The 20,880-nt window shown below is 50.8% G+C and overlaps 1 protein-coding gene across 2 annotated transcripts in view; it reads left to right on the top strand.

Annotated features, from left to right (window-relative positions):
- Positions 1 to 14,851, top strand: part of GRIK4 (glutamate ionotropic receptor kainate type subunit 4) — a 124,338-nt gene extending 109,487 nt beyond the window's left edge. For both annotated transcript variants that reach the window (XM_042832075.1, XM_042832076.1), the window contains 8 exons: positions 235 to 348; positions 5,282 to 5,391; positions 7,158 to 7,331; positions 7,437 to 7,602; positions 9,486 to 9,711; positions 10,881 to 11,009; positions 13,475 to 13,593; positions 14,109 to 14,851. In XM_042832075.1, coding sequence (XP_042688009.1) covers positions 235 to 348; positions 5,282 to 5,391; positions 7,158 to 7,331; positions 7,437 to 7,602; positions 9,486 to 9,711; positions 10,881 to 11,009; positions 13,475 to 13,593; positions 14,109 to 14,474 — 1,404 coding nt within the window. In that variant the 3' untranslated portion in view covers positions 14,475 to 14,851. The remainder of the gene's footprint in view (positions 1 to 234; positions 349 to 5,281; positions 5,392 to 7,157; positions 7,332 to 7,436; positions 7,603 to 9,485; positions 9,712 to 10,880; positions 11,010 to 13,474; positions 13,594 to 14,108) is intronic.
- The last annotated feature ends 6,029 nt before the right edge of the window (positions 14,852 to 20,880 follow it).

Here is a 20,880-nt window from a genome sequence, read left to right as displayed (position 1 = left end):
ACATTTGCGCCCTGTCTGGAAGGAGAGCACTGTGTTAAGCTGTGGGAGCAGCAGGCTGCAGCGATGAGCAAAGAATGGTCCAGAGCACGAAATGGATGTGCTTTGGGTGTCTGAGGAGGGTTTGTGTGAAATCCATACAGGGTGAACTGCTGCTCTCCCCAGAGCCCAGTCTTGCAGCACTGTGCCATGTTCCCTGCCCTTCCCTGCACTCACCTCCTCTGCTTCCCTCTGCAGAAAGCCGACCTGGCGGTGGCAGGGCTGACGATTACGGCGGAGCGGGAGAAGGTGATTGATTTCTCTAAGCCGTTCATGACTTTGGGAATTAGCATTCTCTACCGAGTTCATATGGTAAGAGACTTCTTTTATGACCGTTTCTGCGCCTCCATTATTTGCATGCAAACGCTCCTCGTTGTAGAAGAAAAGTGAACGGCTCATAAAAATATTTGGTTTTCCTATTTAAGCACAAATGTGCTGGACCTTCATTTCCTTCCTCCTGCCCTGTGGCAGCTCAGTGCATTCAGTTCCCATTGCCCTGCTGGCTCTATCCCTGGGCTCCCAGATCCCAGGTGCTGCAGAAGGCAGGCACTGACATCCCAGTCCCTTCCAGCAGGACGTCCCACTGGTCCCAGTCTGTGGTTGGGAAACGTGCTCTGCACAGTGCTGAATGTGCTGAGAATTACAGTCCTGATTTCCCGTCATCTCAACAATAACAGCCAAAAGGATAAAACAATTAGAGCTGCCTCTCCCAGCCCCCTCTCTTCACTCGTGATGCTGTTAAAGATGCAGTGTTCAGTACAAATATAAACAAACTTGCGCATACATCTCTCTGCACTGAGTTGCTGCTGCCAAGAACAAACAAGTAATTAAAATCTAGTTAAAATTCCATTTCTTCTGCTACGTGCGGGAATTAGGATTGGTTGTTAGCTGATCAAGAAGGGCCAGACCTTTAGGTAACCATCCCTTCCCAGCCACATCTCTTTGCACCCAGTCGCCCGTGTATCCAGAGGTGTTTCTGCTGGTGCCGTGTGGCTGGGATTATAGTTGACTTTCTTGCTTTCTCACGCATCTTTGAATGTTTGGGCATTGATTACCAGCTGTGCTCTGCCTCCAGTCCTTCCCACAGCCCAGCAAGTCCCTGTGAGGCCCCGTTCCATGGACAGTGTGAGGCTGCATCACTCGCCTCATGGGACGTGCAGCAGTGTCAGTGCAGGGCTTGCATGTAAGTGCTGCTTAAGTGCACGGCATGTGCTGCTGCCACAGTGCAAATGTGTCTGACACATCCACTTTGAGTGCAAGTTCTTGAGGGCAGGGACCGTCTGCTCCTCATAGTGGTACAGGCATGACACTGGAGAGCTGTGTCCCGGCTCGAGCACATCCCAAAGTGTGCAGGGTTCATACTGAGGGTCACAGGAAGCATTTGGCAGCCACCCCCCTGCTGTCTGTCAGAGCTCGGTCTGCAGCAGTGATGAGGGCTGTGGCTGGGACACAGAGGGCCCCATGAGGGCTGCAGAAGGGATGCAATCTCCCAGAGCTGGGAGCTCCCCAGCTTCTCCTGCCAAGCTGGAAGTGGGCAGTGATTAACTCATTAAACTGGTAAATATTGAATTAGTGGGGAAAGGCAAGGTAGCTCGCTGCTCTGTCTCTCCATAGAGATGGGATTTGCAGAGCAGCTGGCGGCAGCCCCCAGCCCTCCTTTCTGCACCCCACCAACACCCCTGTGATGTCAGAAATTGCAGCTGACGTATGTTCATCACAGCTCAGATCAGACGTAGCCTCATAAATAAGCACAAACACATCCCTTGCTGAGGAGTAGCCTCCATACCCCAGTCTCCTCCCAGTGTGATGACATTTTATGTGAATTTTCATTTAACTCAGGTTGCAAATGCTTTCTCCCCCCTCTTCCCCTCCCCACCCACCCAACCCAGCCACCACACTGCGTCTCTTATCACACATAACTGAAGATGGCAGCTTTAAATGGGGCTGTCATTTTTCTCAATTTCACTTGTTGTGATATAATGAAGTATGGATTTCTGACGCGGGGACTCTAATAGGCTTTCTGACTTGCAGGCTGTGAGGAGAAAAGGCTTTTTTTGTTTATTACATCCCTGCTGTGGTCCTGCGGAGGGCAGGAGGTAGATGGTAGGTCCTGAGCTGTACCAGGCTAAGGGAAAGGGCTGGAGCAGGTGTCTGGTGCTTTGCACTGCACAGAGGTGCACTGGAAGGCAGGGTTGTTGCATGCACTTGCTTTTGCTCACACCTGCCTTTCTGAAAGGTACTGAAGGACCAGCTGGCACACGGTCCTTGTTGATGCGCCTTGAAAGTCCTTTGTGTATGAGATAGCATACATTTGGTGAACTGAGTTTAGGACAGGTGTACTGAGCCTTGAAGGGGTTGAGTGCTGCGAAGATACGAGCTGGGAGGACCAACTAAGCAGCCAGTTCTTGGGTTCTGCAGGCAAGCAGCGAGCTGCAAGGCTCCTGTGGAGCCAGCTGCATGGTCAGGCTCTGCAGTCACTGACATCCATCCTTCCAGAAGCCTGCCCTTGCCTGGCTGAGAATGGGGGCTTCCAGGAAGCAAAGAAGCACAGAATGGTTTGGGTTGGAAGAGACTTTGGAGATTAGAGAACCAGAGAATGGCTCAGGTTGGAAGGGATCTTAAAGCTCTTCGAGCTCCAGGAACCGCTGAATGAATCTCTCTTGCCTCGATCTGAGGATATTCAGGAGGCCTTCATCAATTATTGGACACTTTTAACATTTCTATTCCAGGAAAAATAGCTCTTCCAATTAACAAAGCCGTATTGGGACCTGCTAAAAATATCTGACAGACGCCTGATATTGTCAGTCCCATCTTCAAAACAGACAGATAAGAGAGAGTTTGTGCCCTCCGTGGGAACAGAATATCTTTATTCTTATCCTCAACTGTGAATGAAAAGAATATGTAGCAGCAGCCTGAAAATGACTGTAGCTGAAAAGAACCAGAACTACTACTACTGTAAAGTCACGGGAGAGAGTCACTGCCAAGCTGGAAACTTAAAGCTTCCAATGCAATTTCCTTAATGAGCATAATTTATTGACAAACTGCCCTAGAAACACAGAGAAGACATGGTGGCCCTAATTACAGCGAGGAACTTTGCTACAGGAGTATCTCACAAGGGAGGCTCAGCTGAGACATTGCCAGTGCCCAGGAATCCCCCATCAGCTGTGGGATGCAGAGAGGGGTGTGAGCTGCTTGGTTGGGGCTGCTGCTGGGGAAGGGGGGGTGGAGGTGGTCACACCTTGCTGTTCCCTTTGATCCATCTCATTTCTGAGCATGTAAACACTTGTGAAAGAGGGGCAGCTGTACCAGGTTTGCTCTAGATGATAAAGGGAAGCAGGTTTCTGCAGGGCATCCTGGAATGCCGGGTGGTTGCTGAAGAGAAAAGTTTTGGCAATGCCTGCCCTGGGCTTCCAGCTGGCATCCAGGAGTCCAGAATCCTCAAGCTGGGACCAGCAAGGTGCAGACAGGAGCAGCTGGGAGCAGTGAGATGGGTCTCACCTCCCAGCAACAACAAGAATTGGTGCAGTAAAGGTGAGCGAGGGGATGACCCAGAATGAGAAAGGACCATAAAGAGAGGCTCTGGAATGAAAGCTAGAAGAGGATCAGATCATTTCTTGGGACGTGACTTTAATTTGACTTGAAAATGGGCTCTGCAAGGTCTGAACCACTGATTGCTCCCTTATCTATTTGTTAAAAGGCTCAGTAAGCCCAAACCACTGAAAATACAGATGTAGATCCCAGCCTCCAAGTCCACCCCTCCTTAAGGACCCAGGAGGAGATGCTCTCCCAACAATTTGCTGTTGGTTTCTGAGAGTGCAGTCCCAGCTGGTGACTGGAGTTGGGAACATCACAGCACCCGAGGTATTTATATTCAGGAAGGTCTCTGTGTAACAACTACTGCCTTTTCTAGCAACATCCCAGTTTTTAGAAGAACTAAGGAGACCTTGTGAAATTCAGTTTTTGCATAAGAGTAGGAATATTTCAGTAGTAAAATAGTGTTTTTATGGAAACAGAATTTCAAATGCTTCTCTTGGCTCTGGGGAAAGAAGAAAAGGCAAAAAAACTCAACTCTGTTTCCCAAAGACTTCTGTGAAAATAGAAAATCACTCACTGCCTTGGGATTAAGTGCAGCTCTGAAGCACTCGGGTCTTGGATGGCACGGGGTTTGCTGTGGCAATTGAAGTGAGCTGTTATTTATTACCAGCTGCTATTAGTTTATGTAGTGTCATGAGCAGAGTTAAGGCAGCAGACTAAGAAAAATGAGGGCTCTGTGTATCAGAGACAACCCCAGCAGCAGCCTCTGTGTAAGGGAGCAGCGAGCAGCACGCAGCCCGTTTTGGGACAGCCCTGCTCAGGTGACATAGAGTTTGCTCAGAGATGAACTGGAAGCTGCTTTTCCCCCACTGGGCAGAATGGGAGTTCAGCTTGAGAGAAACGTCTGGAACTTCATCCTTCTCTCATCCCAGTGTTGACAAACTTGACAAGATTTCAGTGGCGGCGTGTCCTTGTGAGTCGAATGCACTTGAAGAGCTGAGCAGCCCAATTTTCCTAGCAGCGAAGGTGTTACTTCTCAAGGAAAGGTGGCATTGCTGAGGTAGAAGCAGGAAATTCTGACACATCCCGAAGATAAAAATATCACTTCTCAGAGATAAAAGTAATAATTGTATTGAGTTTTGTAGAAAAGGGATGTCTGAAGGCAGAAGAAAGCGAGCCAGAAATACTGCAAATATGTTGTGGGGTTTTTTTTTTCTTTCTTGCATTAAAATGTGTTCTCCCCACTTTGCTTCCTGCAGAGGCTCCCACCCACCCTTCCTCACACTGGGAGCTCCTTTGTGCCCAGCAATCCTCTGTGGGCGACCAACAGCTCCAACCCTGGTCTCCCCAATCCCAGGTCGGTCCTGCAGCACAGCGCATCCCAGCAAAGTGCTGTGGGTGCTGTCATTTTCAATCTCATTTTCCATTGCTTCACCTGTTTGATGGCCTGGAGGAACAAAGGAGGCTGTGCCAGGGAGAGGAAAGGCCTCAGGAAGGGGTCGCTGCAGGGAGCTGCTGCAGGGCTGGTTCACCTGTGGCACTGCCTCAATGCTTTCTTTCCCTGCAAGCCTTTTGCAAATCCCTGTTTGCTGTGTTTCCCTTCTGCCCCTCCCAGCCATTGTCAGCAGCGAGGCAGGTGCGTCTCTTTGTGTCCTTTTCAGAGTGATTCATTCTGAAAAGCAGGTCAAACTCTCATCTGTTTGCCTTCCAGGGTCGCAAGCCTGGCTACTTCTCCTTCCTGGACCCCTTTTCCCCCGGTGTGTGGCTCTTCATGCTGCTCGCCTACCTGGCCGTCAGCTGCGTCCTCTTCTTGGTGGCTCGGTAACGTGACTGCTGTTGCCTTTCCTTTCCTCGCGGTGCCATCTAGCGTCACGCTCCCAGCCCCGTGGTGAGGGGCTGCACGTGGGGGTGTCTCCCAGGCCATCAGCATGGGGTCCTGCTGTCCCCCGTCAGCTGGGGACAGGGCTTTGCACGTGTTGGAGCTGGATGGCCACGGGCATGGCTGTGAGCAGTGCCAAAAGCAGTTTGGGAAGGGCAGGAGGAGCTTTGAGATGAGGTGCAAATGAGGCTGTTCCCTAGAAGTGCTCGGTCTGCAGCAGAAAAAGCAGAGCACTTGTCTTGGCCGTAAAGGGCAGATGTCAGCACAAATGCATTCAGAAATGTTAATGCAAACTCCAGTACTGGTGTCGGTCCTTTAAAACGCGATGTATTCAGAAAGTGGAAGTTCATGAATATCCTTCAAGAGCTCCCAGCTGATGTGCAGAGCCTCGCCTGACAGCCCTCAGTCGATTCCCTATGACTAATTTAAATCAGCTTTAAAAAATGTCACCAAGCACTTTTCTGCAGCACGTCTCCCATTGAGGCCCGGGGGTTGCGCTCCAGGGCTGCCTCCCCTGACCTCATGGCAAAACGTTGCCGTTTGGTGCCACAGGTGAATCTTTCCACACTCAGCTCAGCTGTGTCCTGGAAATGCATTCCAGAGCTGTGCTCAGGGCTCGGACGCTGCTTCGGGACGTGGCAAATACCCACTCCTCATTACAGAAATGGAACCGTGCTGCCACTTGGTCCCTTAGCATGGCTGAAGTTGTCACGCTGACAGGGCTTTAATGCTTCCTTTGAATCCCATTGCAGCCTCACATGCATAGTCCTGAAGAAAACACTGAATAATGGAGCAGGGCACTCTCTGCAGCCTGAGATGTGGTGCCCCTCCAACCCTTCTCTGCATGTTTTAAACATTGTCCTCCTAAGTCGTGTGCCTCTAGATGAGGTGAGATGCAGAAATGAAAGCCTCATTTTGGTGAAACGCCGCAATAGATCCCTGCAGCTGCATTTGCAGGAGCCCCAAAATAACCCTCCCGAGCACCAGCTTTGTTAACCATTAGCAATGTAATGAATGGCAGCGTAGGATTTAGAAGACTTTCTTAGCAACCGGGGAGCTGAAGAGCGAGAACAGCCCAAAAAGAGAGCCAGGCTGCCATCACTTCAGTGACACGCTGTTGTTTATTTGCAATTACCACCCCTGTCCCATCTCTGCGAGCTCTGAAAGCATGAGGTTGTTTTGAAACAAAGAGCACATGGCCTCATACTAAACCCATGCTTAGATCTTGCTGGGGCCACCAGACCTTGGAGCAGCCAATTGCAACCATTCTTCCTCGATGATGTTGTGCAGTCAGGTCTTAACGTGTTCCACTTTGGAACTTGCTATGGATGCTCATTATCTGGCAGGGATCCCAGCAGGAGATGTTTGATTTCAATTTCGCATCAAGACCATGAGCTTCTGGAATTATTGTCATTGTCTGTGATGCAAATTGGCACACAGGACTCCAGCCTCCCTCCAGCCCATGCCCTTCAGCAGAGCCTCCCAAAACTTCTGCACATTTTACAGCAAAGCCTCTGGCACCTGAATCTCAGAGTGAGCATTTCGCACAGCTCTGTGCCCTGAGCAATAACTGACAGCAGTTTCCTCCTCAGAAAAAACCGCCTCCGGGAGAGTTAGGGCTTTTCAGCTTTTCTTTTCCTGCTATGTTTCTCCTAAGTGCCCCATTTCCCAGCAAATCACCTCTGTTCCCTTCTCCTTGTCATTGCAGCTTGACACCCTATGAGTGGTACAGCCCCCACCCCTGCTCACAAGGCAGGTGCAACCTTCTCATCAACCAGTACTCACTAGGCAACAGTCTGTGGTTTCCTGTTGGGGGGTTCATGCAGCAAGGCTCCACCATCGCCCCCCAGGCGCTCTCCACGCGCTGCGTCAGTGGAGTCTGGTAAGGTCAGCCTTCCTTTAAAGGAGGGCTTCTCTTGCAGGGTGGGGATGGGGATCAGCCCATGGGCAAATCTCAGCTTATCGTCTTTGCTTTCCCTTCCCTTAGGTGGGCTTTCACCTTGATCATCATCTCCTCCTACACGGCCAACCTGGCTGCCTTCCTCACGGTGCAGCGCATGGACGTCCCCATTGAGTCTGTGGATGACCTGGCAGACCAGACCACCATCGAGTATGGCACCATTCACGGCGGCTCCAGCATGACTTTCTTCCAAGTAAACCCCGTTCTTTTGCTAGCTAGGGTGGGGGTTGCACCCTTGAATCAGATTTGGATGTTGCTCAGCCTGCCGTGCCTCTCACTGGTGTGTTGCATCCCGCTTTTTGGCACAGAGGGGATGTTTGGGGGGGGCCTGGCTGCTTAGTAGCATAGCACTGGGCCAGTTCTACTGGGGACATTGAGGGGCTGAGTGGTGGAGGGATCCTTCCAGCTCAGTCTCGGAAAGTAACTCAACGTTGGGAGTTCCCTACCAGATAGGCAGGAAAGTGGTGCAGATCCACACGTCGCAGCGATGGCACAATGTTGTCTTCAGCAGCTGAGCATTTGCAGTCAGATTTCTGTGGGTCCCATGGTCAGCATGGTCTTAGGTTCTCCGTAAGTGTCACTTGGGTTGGGTAAGCAAAGAAGCATTTGCAGTCCCTTAGTGGGATGTCTTATGTAAATGTGCTGGTGCAAACCAGAGTCTATATGGGGTCAGTGACTCTGAAATCGTACGAGTCAAGTGTGTGCCAATGTAATACTGGTTAGCTCAATTTCCTTTCTGTCTTTCCTGCTGTATTCAAAAAGGAAACAAATGAGTGAATCCTTTTTTGCAGTGCTCTGAATGCACACAGAACTGCTTGAGGATTATTTGTTTATTGAATGTTGAAATACCAAGAGGGCAGAAAGCTCTTCTCACTTTTCCTCTGAGTCTGAACTGAACCAGGAAGCCTGAGAAACCTCTCAAGCGAGCCTAAGCTTTTCAGCTCAACTTTCCACCGTTCAGGGGTTTGGCAAAAAAAAAACAACCAACTTCTTTTGAGCAGAACATCACATCTAAAAGCTGAAGAGCCCAAGTGAATAAAGTGGCTGCATGCGAGGCACTCATCCTTTTTCAGGCAGACTTTCAAGGTTAAAATCCTGTCATGGCTCTGCACTGCCTGGTGCCCATGTCAAAAAAGAAATGAGCACAAGGAATTCTTGTACCATTTGCAATACCTTCTGTCAGGGCGGTGAGTCAGGTGCTGCAGCGGGTTGCACAGACATGGCTGAAGCTGTCCTCACCCCCTGGCTCTTGGCTGCGTGAGACATCCATTGCTGAAGCACCTTGCACTGCAACCTGTCCTGGCAGCAGTTTCCCTGGCTGCTAACACATGGGATTGGTGTGAAAGAGTGCTGTGAATTGTGAGTGAGCTCACCTTGCCCACCTGTCCCTGCACGAGCGACTGCACAGAGGACAGAACTGGGTGGAGAAGGGCAGCAGCAGTGTCCTGAGACCCTCTGTGACAGTGTGCAAGCCACCAAATTAGCTCCTCTCTCCACCAAAGCAAGGCAGGTCCGACTACCAGCATGTTCTGGAGATTTGGGGCTTGCTGAGGTCTAGTTCACTGCAGCCAGTGAAAAGACTCCAGGTACAAAATCCAGATTGATGGAGCTTTGACTCCAGCAAGCTTTGACTCTGCCCTTGGACCTCAGTGCTCTTCTTGGGTTGGCAGCGTCCGACTGTAGTGGACTGTTTGTGCACAAGGGTGTGGGAAGCACAGAGTGGCTTAAACCAAACAGGAGCTATTTCCTCTGATTCTTCTGGGGTGTTTTTGATACACCTTCACAAAAATTAGGTCTTTTTTCTAAAACATTTCTGCCAAGAGATTTGCTGGAGCCTATTGAAATTAGGTATGCATTTCATGCCCAGCCTCGCCAACAAAGTCTCAAATCCACCAAGACATTCAGACCTCTAAATCTCATTGGAATAACTGGAGATTAGGCATCCGAATCCCTTTGTGAATCAGGCACCAGCCCTGTTTCGACTCCCCTCCGCACCGCAGCCTTTTCAGGCGGCTCTCAGGAGGGCTGTATGGCACCACAAGCTCCCCTGCTTTACCTGCACCTCTCTCTTGGCAGAACTCCCGCTACCAGACGTACCAGCGGATGTGGAACTACATGTACTCCAAGCAGCCCAGTGTCTTTGTGAAGAGCACGGAGGAAGGGATCGCGCGTGTGCTGAACTCCAATTACGCCTTCCTGCTGGAGTCCACCATGAACGAGTATTATCGTCAGCGCAATTGCAACCTCACGCAGGTCGGGGGCCTTCTGGACACCAAGGGCTACGGGATTGGCATGCCCGTCGGTAGGCAGTGAAGACAAATTCTAGTCCTTCTCAGCTGTCAGCAGAGGACCGGAGCATTTTGAAAGGCTGAGCCGGCTCTAAAGCCAACCTCACGTTTCACGGCTCTGCCTGGGGTCCTTTATTAACCTCGGGAGGAAAATCAAATACACTGCAGTTGCCCACGGCGCGCACTCAGAGCCATATGTGCGAGAGCCAGCTCTGGTCCAGAGCCCCGTGACACGTGATTGTGGCTCCTTCAATTATTCATGTGCAAGATGTTTCAAAATTGCTGCTTGTTTTCTGCATATATGCTCTTTGCTGACGGTTTCCCTTTTGGAACCAGTGTTTTTGAATCGTTTTGTGCTCCTTGTTTCATCTCGGAAGTGCCTTAAAAGTAATGCTGGTGCAATTGCTGTAGCATCTTAACACCCGGTGGTTCTGAAAACTCCAGGACAGAGCCCAACAATTCAGTAACTATCTCACCCAGCAATCAGCTTTCAACAAATGCAGGTTTTTGTCTTTCAAACAGGGGAGCTAACAAGAGAACACCATTTCCCAGGGCAGCAGAGGAAAAGGAGGTAGCAGTTGTTATTCCAGATGACTGACCGATCTCTGGGCCAGTTCCAGGGCTTCAAGCACCCACACTTTGCAATACAAAGTGAAGCCGGATGACGCAGAACCCTCCTGCAGGCAGTCACTGTAGTTTAGCTGACATGAGTAAGCTTGTAAAGTCACAGTAACCCGGTTGTGAGTACAAAAGCTCACTGTCATGACTAAATTTGTTCTGACATTGTCTTCGCTGTTAAGCAGCGAAATTGTAGCAGATAAGAGGAGCAGAATGCTGCTTGCTGGGACAATAGTACAGAGTTACCAGTGGAGCTGTGGGCTTTCCCACGGCCCTTCAGCACCCCTGGGAGCACGGAGCATCCACTCCCATGCCTTGCTTGTGTGTTGGGTTCTGTGCCATTGCAGTGCACCAGTGTGAAACATGAGTGATAGTGCAAGGCTGATGCTGGAGGCAGATGGACAGGAGAGGGACCTCTGTGGTTCGAGGAGCAGTTTGGTACCGAGCTGCCCGCTCAGCTCCTGCCCATGAAGCTGCAGCTCTCCCTTCTAACTTGTTTACGTGCCGTCTGTGGGTGTTGGTGTGCAAGCAGCAGTGTCTTAGCGCCCACCTCTCGCTGTTGCAGGCTCTGTGTTCCGCGATGAGTTCGACCTGGCCATCCTCCAGCTGCAGGAGAACAACCGGCTGGAAATCCTGAAGCGAAAGTGGTGGGAAGGAGGCAAGTGTCCCAAGGAGGAGGACCACCGGGCCAAAGGTACGCCGTGCCGCTCTGCAGGGAGCCTCCTCTGCAGCCGTGCGAGGACGGAGATCCATCCGCACGTGTGTGTTGCTGGGTTCTCTGCCAAAGAATTACTTTTTCCCCTTCTCCTGACCTGCAGTTCCTTCCCTCACAATTCAAGGAGAGAGCCAACCAGCTCTGCGGCGCCTCATGCTGTGTGTTTTTGCCTGGGGCAAAGATAGCAGGAACAACCAAATGACAAATATTGGAGGCATATGGAGGGTAAATTAGCTTCTAATGAATGTCTGCAGCATTACGTGGGAAAATGGATGGCTAAAGAGATCGGACCAAAATCCCGTGTTCCTTCAAGGGAGATGGATCTCCACCACGGGCCCACTGCTTAGTGCCCCTGAGTGAAAGCACCATGCACACAGCCGAGGGAAGGGACACAAGGACATTATTAGTGCATCTGTAAACTGAGGAGCAAATTCTTTTGGGTAATGCTATGCAAATTGCCATAAAAGCTACCACATTAGGCTGATGTCCCAGAGTGCAGCAGTTGCCAGCTTCCTGCAGTTGCTGTGGTTTTTTGCTTTTGGCAGTCGCCCTTTCCTCAGCAAGCATTTTTGGGGAGGCCAGCAGGTTCCCAGCTGAAGGGAGAGGCTCCTGACCCCTCTGAATGCAGAGACGCAGAGCCGAGCCAGCTGCATGGCTGCTCACTTGTTTCTCTGACATTGCAGCAGTTGTTGGGGTGTGCGTGCAGCTGGATGAGACCCTGCTGGGACTGAGAGAGCCTGGCTGGTGGTCTTAAGGAGGAGCTAAGACATCCTGGCCCAGCCTGAGGCATCCAGCCTCAGCACAAGGCAAGGAGGAGCGTAGTAGTTGCTGAAGAAGGCAAGCATGCAAGACGGAGGCTCCTCTTCTGTGGATTTCCTCCAGGCTCCATGCACTCAGAATTCTGGGCTGTGAGGAGGTGGTGGGTTTGAAAAGATGCTCCTGGACCGGTTCTGCCAATGCCCAGCTTGCTCTGTGACCCCGGATGGGTTGTTGTGGTGCTTTGTGCCCTTCTGTTGTGTTTCACTTTCTCAGTTGGGGAAAAGTGAGAGACTGCAGTCTGCTGGTCGTGGTAATGAGAGTGCTGTCACATAGCTAGCGAAGAGTGAGACGGGGATGAGACGATGTTTTGGTGGCTTGTTTGCCTTCTTCGTAAAAGCCCAGCTGTATCCTAGCTGAGAGAAAGCACAAGTGTTTTTGGAGGAATTGAGGCAGTAGAGGGAATAAAATCTGTATATAGAGGAAAGAGATATCTCCCAGGTGAGCTTGGGCACCTGAGTTGACATCCGGGTGAAACCACGGCAGGATGATGAGAGCCTGATACTGGCCTGAAATTCAACCAGGAGAGATGCTGCGAGGAGAGGATGGCCTTTATCTTGGGTCTGAGCAGCGATTATGTGATGTGTTCTGCCCTGCTATTGCTGTCTTAGTGGAAACGTCTCCCTGCGAAGGGCTGATTTACGCAGTCACTGGATTGCTCCAGAGGCAGTGCCAAAAGAATGACGGAGAAAGAGGGAGAAATGTGACCTCTTGAGTTTTAGAACAAAACAGGTCAGCGATTTACAAGGATTTTGGTGAGATTTTATGTCTAAGAGCCATGCAGAGATTGTCAATAAATCATTGATTCCTGCACTTTGATTTAATGTTACAGAGGGGAGAGGAAGGTTTTTATAGATGTTCTTGTTGAGTAATGGCCTTGTAGCATCACCTCAGCACTAAGCACTGCATGCTTTTTAGTAATCAGCCCAATCAAGAGCCCTGGCCACTTGAGGCCAAGCCTACGAGAGAAGGAGAGCAGTTCCTTGGGCAGCGAGTGCTGAGAGGTGGGCACTGCTCCTCGACCACCAGAGAGCCCCCAGCCCCATCCCAGGTACCCCTGTGCAGCATGCCCACATGGTCCCCATCACATCCAACTGCACTGGGTTTTGGTTTTGCCTGGATCCTCTCCTCACACTGCAACACAAGCAGCTGTCATCGTTTTCCAACAGCACTTTGTAGTGCAATCAAAGGAGGTTTTCTCAGTGCCAGCCTCCTTTAAAGCCCTTTCTTGTCTTCCTCATCTCTGCTCCTCTAACAGCGTTGCTCATCCGCAAAGTTCAAAGCAACAAGAGCTGGGTGAATAATTTGCAGGTATTAATGTGCTCGATTGATCTCCCGTTTTCCCCCTGCTCTGTTCTTGGTTTGTCCACAAATTGCTTTGTGCTTCCCTCCAATGCAGTCGCTGTTTATCTGCAAAATCATCGTTTCTGAGAGCGCATCTTCGATCGTGCAGTTATTGCGAGGCATTCGCTCTGCCATCTGAGTCATGCAGCTCACTATTAATAGGACAGTGCTGGCTCTGTGCTTTTGGCTCCTGGCTGGGAGCACACAGTGCTGAGGAAACAGCAAGGGACTGCATTTTGTTGTGCCTGCCTCCCCGCAGTGTTGTCTCTTCTGCTTTATTTTAGGCCTGGGAATGGAGAACATTGGTGGAATCTTCGTGGTTCTCATCTGTGGCTTAATCGTAGCGATTTTTATGGCCATGCTGGAATTTTTGTGGAGCCTTCGGCACTCCGAGCAGTCAGAGGTAGGACCTGACAATGTCCTGAAGGGATATCTGTGCTTATTGCTGCATGTGAGGTGCTCAGCTGTGCTCTGCTCAGCCTGAGATGAGTGCTCCAAGTGCCCAGACTTCAAGTGCACAAGAGCTCTGGGTGCACGTGGCTGGGCGTGAAGCGCACAGACATCTCAGGTACTCCTGCATCCCACTGCGGTCGAGGCCATAGGGATGCTCTGGGGCTGTTGAAAGGATCAGCTGTGCAGCACAACATGCAGGTCCCTTTCCTGAAGTGTGGAACATCTGAGGATTTGGGCCTCCAGTAGGTTTGGGTCGCACACTGCTCTGGGAATCCAGAATCCAAAATCAGAGGGGTCTCTGACAAGAGGTGGTATCTCTTGGGCTGTAACAAGCATTGGGGTCTGAGTGCTGGCATCAAAATCCAGCAGCCAAATCTGAACCTGAGCCCACAGCGCTTTGGCATCAGGATCCAGAGCGGGCGCGAGGCACTGAAGTGAGCAGCATCTCTCGGGTCTGCCTTCCAGGTGTCGGTGTGCCAAGAGATGGTGACAGAGCTGCGCAACATCATCCTCTGCAAGGACAGTTTCCACCCCCGTCGGAGGCGAGGGGGGATGATACGGACTCGCCCCGCTATCCCTGAGGAGCGCCGAGCTCGCAGCACGACCACGCTCAGCAACGGGAAGCTGTGCAGTGGGGGAGAGCCAGACCCCCTGGCACAAAGACTGGCACAAGAAGCTGCCCTGGTCGCCCGAGGCTGCACGCACATCCGTGTCTGCCCTGAGTGCCGCAGGTTCCAGGGGCTCCGGGCACGGCCGGCTCCAGGCTCACCTGCACAGAGCGAGGAGAGCTTGGAGTGGGAGAAGACCACCAACAGCAGCGAGCCCGAGTAACGCTGGGGCGGGGGGAGCCGGGGTGGGCCGAGAGGGTCCTGTTCCATTTTACAGAACACGGACTTGTACAATGTCAAACTTGTTTTTAAATTAAAAGCAGTTACCCAGCTTCTCCAGAGCAAGGCAGAGCGCTGTCGGGCCGACGCAGACGCCTGGCCGGAGGGTCGGCTTTGGAGAGGATGCACCGGGAGCGGGGTCCTCAGGTGAGCTGCCCCCATGCAGCTCTGAGGTGGGACGGAGGGACGCGGTGGGGATCGGGGCAGCAGCATCACCCACCCCTGTGGGGGCGAGAGCTGATCTCAGAGCTGCTCCATCCCGGGCCAGGAGGAAGGATGCTACGCTGTCTCCCCATCACACAGACTCACAGGGGACGATCTCAATGGGCGGGAGGGAGGGAAATTTTTATTTGGTACAGAGGAGGGATGGGAAGGGGAGAGTCGTTATTTCGTTTTGTTTCATTTCGGGGTACTTCAGGACTTAGTCTCCAAGGCACTGGGTGTCAGGTGCTGGATTTCTTCCTTTCTAGAGTGTGGCACTGGGCTGAGAGAGGGAGGAAGGGGTGGGACACACTCCTCCTGAGAAGCAGCACACGCTGACAGTCTGAAGAGTTGTTAACATACATATATATATATATAAATATATATGTATACATATATATATATTAAAATGCCAAAAAACAACCAACACACACAGTGATCTCAAAGAGGCCTTGAAACGCCTGGAATTTCAGGGGTTCTGTGTCTTCTGTTTAGTTCTGGGGTTATCTGCTTTTTTTTTTTTTCCCCCTTTCTGTTTTTCGGGGGTGTGGGTTTGGGATCCCTTTGAGGAAGGTGAAAGGAGAGCAGGGAGCGCAGGGGAACCCCTCCAGCTCCCCATGTCGCTCTCAGCAGCACTGCAAGAGCCATCAGAGCGGGCTCTCATGTGAGAAACTCTGACTTCCCCAGCAGCAGCGGCAGCTCCGCGTGGTTCTGACGTGGGTTCTACAGTGCCGAGTTCAATTTTCTGATTGAAAAAACAAATTCTATGCAATTTCTGACTGTAAAAGGGAAGAGAGGAAAATGGAGAGGGGCAGGGGAGATAAAGCCTTGAGTGAAGGTACATCCTGTTCTCGAATTGTTTTCTTTTCTTTTTGTCTTGAATGTACTGAAATAAAAGATGTCCTTGTATAATTACGCTTTTTATCCCTTTTCTCTTCCCTGTCCACGCTTGAAAAAGTTACGAGGCAGCTTGCTGAGGGCCAGCACATCCCCAATGGAAGGAGCTGGGGGGGAGGTGAGGGCAGGCGCCTGCACTGGGTGTAGAGCTCAGCACAGCCAAAGCTGACAGCAGCCCCTGAGCACACCGTGTTGCCTGTAAAGGCCGGTATGTTCTTACCAACAGCAGAATAGACTCATCAAAAAGAAGCTGCTTTTTAAAATTTATTTACAGATTAGCAGAAGAAAAGGCTTCATGAATCATTGATGAGAGCTGATGTTTTCTCACCCCGTCACTGAATAAAGACGGAGCTTGTCAGAGCCTGATGTGATTCCTCTGCTGCTCCAAAGGTCTGCAGTCATCTGCTCAGACAGGGGGTGTCAGGTATGAAATGATGAGAAGCCACCCAGTTTCTCTCTGCCTTTGCTCTTTATCTCCTCTTTATGTTACCTTTCTCTGCCTGTATCGTATTTGATATCCAGGTCCAGATTTTAGGGAGATATTTTTTCACGTCCCTTTTGCACCCTGTCATTCTTTCCCCCTCTGTTCAATGCGTGCACTGCGAGCAGAAATGCAGCGTGGAGTAGCAGTGGATGGGTAAAAGCTGCTGACACGTGGATACCTTTTACAGGGCCTTGCATTTTCTGCTCACTGCTACAGTCCTACAGATCTCACAGTCTGGAGGGGCCCTCTACAGAGGCAGAGTTGTGCACATTTCCTGGGGGCCGTTGGCACACGTTTCATGCCCAAGGATGGGTTACATCCCTCCCCCCTCCCCAGCTTCCTGCTCTCATCTTTGAAGCTATTGTTGGTCCCCTTTTGCTCAGTGCTAAAGCAGTTCGAGATCTGAAGCACTTTGCTGCCCAAAAGGCACTTTCCCAGAACGGCCATCTGCTGATAAAACTGGGGTAATTCGAGTAAGATATCTCTGCAAATTCCACCGGGAGCCCAAGATTGGATCGATTAACTCTGTGCTTTCTCCCTTCCTACCCCTGGCTCCATGATGCTCCTGCCCACCCCAGCTGTGCTCCAGTCCCTGATCCCACTGCCTTTGGGCACATTCCCGACCAAAAGCATCTCTCCTCCTGCACCAAACCCCAGCTTTGTGGTAGTTTCCCAGGCAGTGCCGTTTTCATTCTAGCACTAACAAGTCTGGGACAACCAGGGGGCATTTCCTGACCGGAATGGCACAGGCAAAACATAAAAAGAGTTTTTCTGTGAACGGTGAGAGCTCAGAGGCAGGAACAGTTTTAACTACTTCAGCTGGGACTCAAAAGGAGCCAGCAGGAGAAAGGCTGCAGAGTGCTGGAACATCTGCAGAGCAGCACGTAAAGCACTCAAAGTCCCAACGACCCCATTAGAGCCTGATGGGCCCTAAGTGGTGGAAAATAGAAAGCTGGGCTCTTCTGGGCACAAAGTAGCGCTGATGAGTTCAGTATAAATGAGCTCCTGGGGAACCTGAGAGCTCACTGGGAAAATCAGCCCTGTCCCAGCGGGATCAGACAATGGGCAGTTTGTGCATCTTCCAGGAGACTTTCGTCCCCGCAGAGGGGAATCTGCTGTGCTTCAGCCGAGCTGATGCTCTGATTCGTGGTGGGGCTGCGATTTCCTGGCCCGGAAAGCAGTGCAGGAGGGACGAGCAGCCCCAGGGCTGGAGGCACGGAGGGATGCAGAGAGGGAAGCAGGCTTTATTAACCAAGGCTTGCTCCTCTGCTGAGGTTAGGGCTGCAGTTACCGATGCAGCTGGCGGTTCCAAAGACTGAAATGACAGGAGCTGGCTGTAAAAGAGATAACTGTCAGATTAGCCAGCACATATTTCCTGCCTGGGTTTTCTCTATCAGACCTATCTTGAAGGATCTCCGTGCATTAAAGGGGCTTCGAGGCCATTCGCCTTTTAAAAAGTGCCTTTCTGATGCGATAAACAATGCTTTATTACAGTGGAAAGACCTGGCATTGTTTTTGGCCTTTGGTGTGGCATAGCATTTTTCTGCTTCAGTCGGTTGGTGTGGAATAGCCCTTTCTGTTTTTCTTTTGTGTCGTGGCTGTATTTTCAGTTCCTCAAATACTGAGCTTAGGGTGCAGGGGAGACAAAAAGTCAGTGCATTGGTGAGGAGAAGGCAATTGAGATGCGCCATGGGCGAGACCCACACTCTTTCAAGCCCATTATCTTCCTTCTTTTCTCTTGCTCTATCTCTGCCTTCCAGGCACCTTTCTCTTTCCTATTCACACCCCAAACACCACTCTTTGCGTTTTTCAGCCTCAGAACAACCCACCTCTGATTGCCTTTTGCCTGAACTCCCAGCAACGTTCGGAAGTCGTCCTCTGGCTTTTCAGGCTTAGCTCGTGCTGAGCCGAGATTTAAAGCAATTTATTTCTAAGCCAAAAGTGAATGCAAATGAGCACAAAGAACTGGGGGAGGAAAAGAAGAAAGACCTCTTGTTCCCAGGAGAGCACTGGGTTGGCTGATCTGTCTGCCTAAAACCAATTGTTCTTCCAGCTCTACAGCAAACAGCCGCCTGGGTTACGGAGCACGGCCAGGAGGACGCTCTGGTTGTTGCTTTTGAACTAAAATGGGGGAGGTAGGTGAGCACACAGCCTGTGGTGCTACTTTCCAGCCACCCACAGCTCTGTAGCCCCCGGGCAGCACAGATGGAGGTCACGGCACAGTGGGGAGCTGGGTGATAGCAGGAGGTGTTGCCATGTCCATGCTCAGCGGTTGTCCATGGGGGGAAGGTTTGTTGGCTGGGCGTTTCATTGGCCCTGGCACAATGCTGGCCATGTGAGGGGGTCAGATGGATGGATGTCTCTCCTTGGAGCTTGACTTCAAATGGAGAAGCAGAGTCTTGGATGGGAGTGTCTTTGTAGAGGTTTAGCAGACGCAGAAGCTATATTTCTGGTTATAATTCCTTCAGACGGACACTGTATTTCAAGAGGGAGATCATTATTCTGGAAAGCAGCCCTTTATTTTTGTTCAGCTTTGACCAAAAGATCATTCTCTGCAAGGAGCTGTTAAGAAGCAGCAGCAAGGAAGGCAAAGCCAGATGGCCGTAATGCCACCAGGCCCCAGTAGGCACGATGGGTGACGTTCTGACAGCAAATGGCTTGAGAGCAGCACCGTGCTGCCCTGGGTCTCAGCTCTGCACCACACAGCAGCGCTGATCCAAACCCTCCCAAACAGCACCATGCATTCTGAATCCCCTGTTGGAGAATGAAAGTGGAGGATATTCTCTGGATTAAGGCGTAGGACTGGAGGGGGTCTTGGCAAGGCTTAATCTGTTCATGTTTACAAAGGACTCTGAGAGCTTCAAATGAAAGCTGGTGGAGATTTGCCAAGTGTTTGCTAACATTAACGGTTAATTATTATGAATGTTGGCATGCTCAGCCTGCATCGTACTCCGAGTGAGATCCAAACCTGCTATGCACATGAGACAGGAAGAGACATCTCTCTTTCTGTCCTCTGCTCCCAGCCAAAGTCCCATCCAAAATCAGAGAGCTTCTCGGTCTCATTGTAACAACTAGGTGGGAATGCAGAGCATTTGGCAAGGGAAAACCTAACCATTTCCACGGCTGGGCTCATGTCTGTCTGCTGGCTCCTTTTCTGCCTGACCGAGCAGAGTGGAAGCAGTGGTCCAGATGGAGACAGGCCCTAAACAGGGCAGCACACAGCTGTCACACTGCTGCACGGTGCAGGCGGATCCCGAGGCAACAGGAGAAGCCCACATTCACGTTTACTGGGACTCAGGCTGGGTCAGCATCTCTGGGACAGCCCAGGGGGACTTCCCATAGCTGTGGGATCAGACCTGATGGTGAAGCTGACACAGCAAGGCACACTTGGTTTTGGGGAGCAGAAGGGCGATCCTGTGGGAGAAGCCACGTTGTGATGGAAAGGGCAACAGAAAAGCCAGCAAGTGCTGTACTGAGTGCTGGAGATGCGATTTGCCAGCTGCCAGACATGATGTGATGGCCAGAGCACCGCAGAGGTACCCGAGGAGCTGCCGTTATCTAACAGTAGTCATCCAGAAAATGAAATCGGATGAACAAAAAGCTCAAGGTCCATTTGGTCCCGCGAACACGGCCAGCAATTCCCAAATGATAAAAATCCAATTGATCCTCAGGCTGCACCGGCACTGATTTATTCCTTATTTTTTTACATCTGAATTTGCAGGCTGAGTCCCTGGGGCGTCGCTCCTATCTTTTGGCCACCGATGGTCTTTTAGAATTACGGCAGCAGGGCGATGTTTGCTCTAAGAGGTAACTTCAAGGTGCGTTAGTCGCAGGTAATTGACAGAGAGCAAAGATGTGATTTTGGGAAGCACTTATGCAGAACAAAAGATCTAAGTGAATTGTTACCTTAAATTAATGGTGCGGCGAGGAGCTGCTCGGAGTTGATCTGCTGCAGGTAGAGCTAAATGAAGTCAGGCTTTAAAGTTATTAGCAAGACAGCGCTGCGGTGGATTTATGTGCTCACGCTGTGTTTTACAGGGCCCAAACCTGCACTGAGCTTTGTGTCTATGGGATGTGCCCGACCTCAGTGGGAGCGCTGAGCACTGAGCACTGCACAGGATTGGGCTCCTTCACACATTGCAGCTCAGGACAGGAGAAGGGGATTCGCACCTTTAGCTCCTGTTTAATCCCCGGCTGAAATGAAAGGTCTTCTTTCGACACTTATTAAATCTCCAATTTTATTTCTCATTATTAAATCATGAAATTGGCCAAAAATGTTTAAATTAAGTGAAAGGAAGAGAGATTTGTGAGAAAATTGAAGACTCTTTGAGGAATTGAAGAATAATCTCTGTGGATGAGGAAAGCTGCAGTTGCCAAACCCATAAGCAAAAGGATCAAAAAGAGGCAGAAAAGGAGAAAATTGCGTATGTTTCAAGTTCTCTCCTCCGATCCTCCCCTAAAAACCTCTGGTGATTTAAAGAGAGGGAAAATCGTTCCGATGAGGGCAGAGGCTGCTGAAGGCTCCTTCCAGCACTGCATTAACTGCAGTCATGGGCAGTGCAATGCTCTCGGTGTGTCCCCAAGTGTGCTTCCCTGGGCACGGCGAGAGGTGTCGGATGCTGTTAGCCAGGGAATCCGTGGGTTTGTGCACATCAGACCACAAGGAAGCTTGCTTTTTAAACGATTGTTATGACTAGTAATTCACTTTATTTTGACACAGACCATGTGCGAATCTTCCTTGTGGGTAATTTTGAAGAGCACACGTGTT

Source organism: Centrocercus urophasianus, unplaced genomic scaffold (genome assembly GCF_019232065.1).
Source record: "Centrocercus urophasianus isolate 14NV4802_14NV808 unplaced genomic scaffold, USGS_Curo_1.0 seq_37, whole genome shotgun sequence".
In the NCBI taxonomy this organism is placed as follows: domain Eukaryota; kingdom Metazoa; phylum Chordata; class Aves; order Galliformes; family Phasianidae; genus Centrocercus; species Centrocercus urophasianus.
This window is presented reverse-complemented; position numbering and strand designations above follow the sequence as displayed.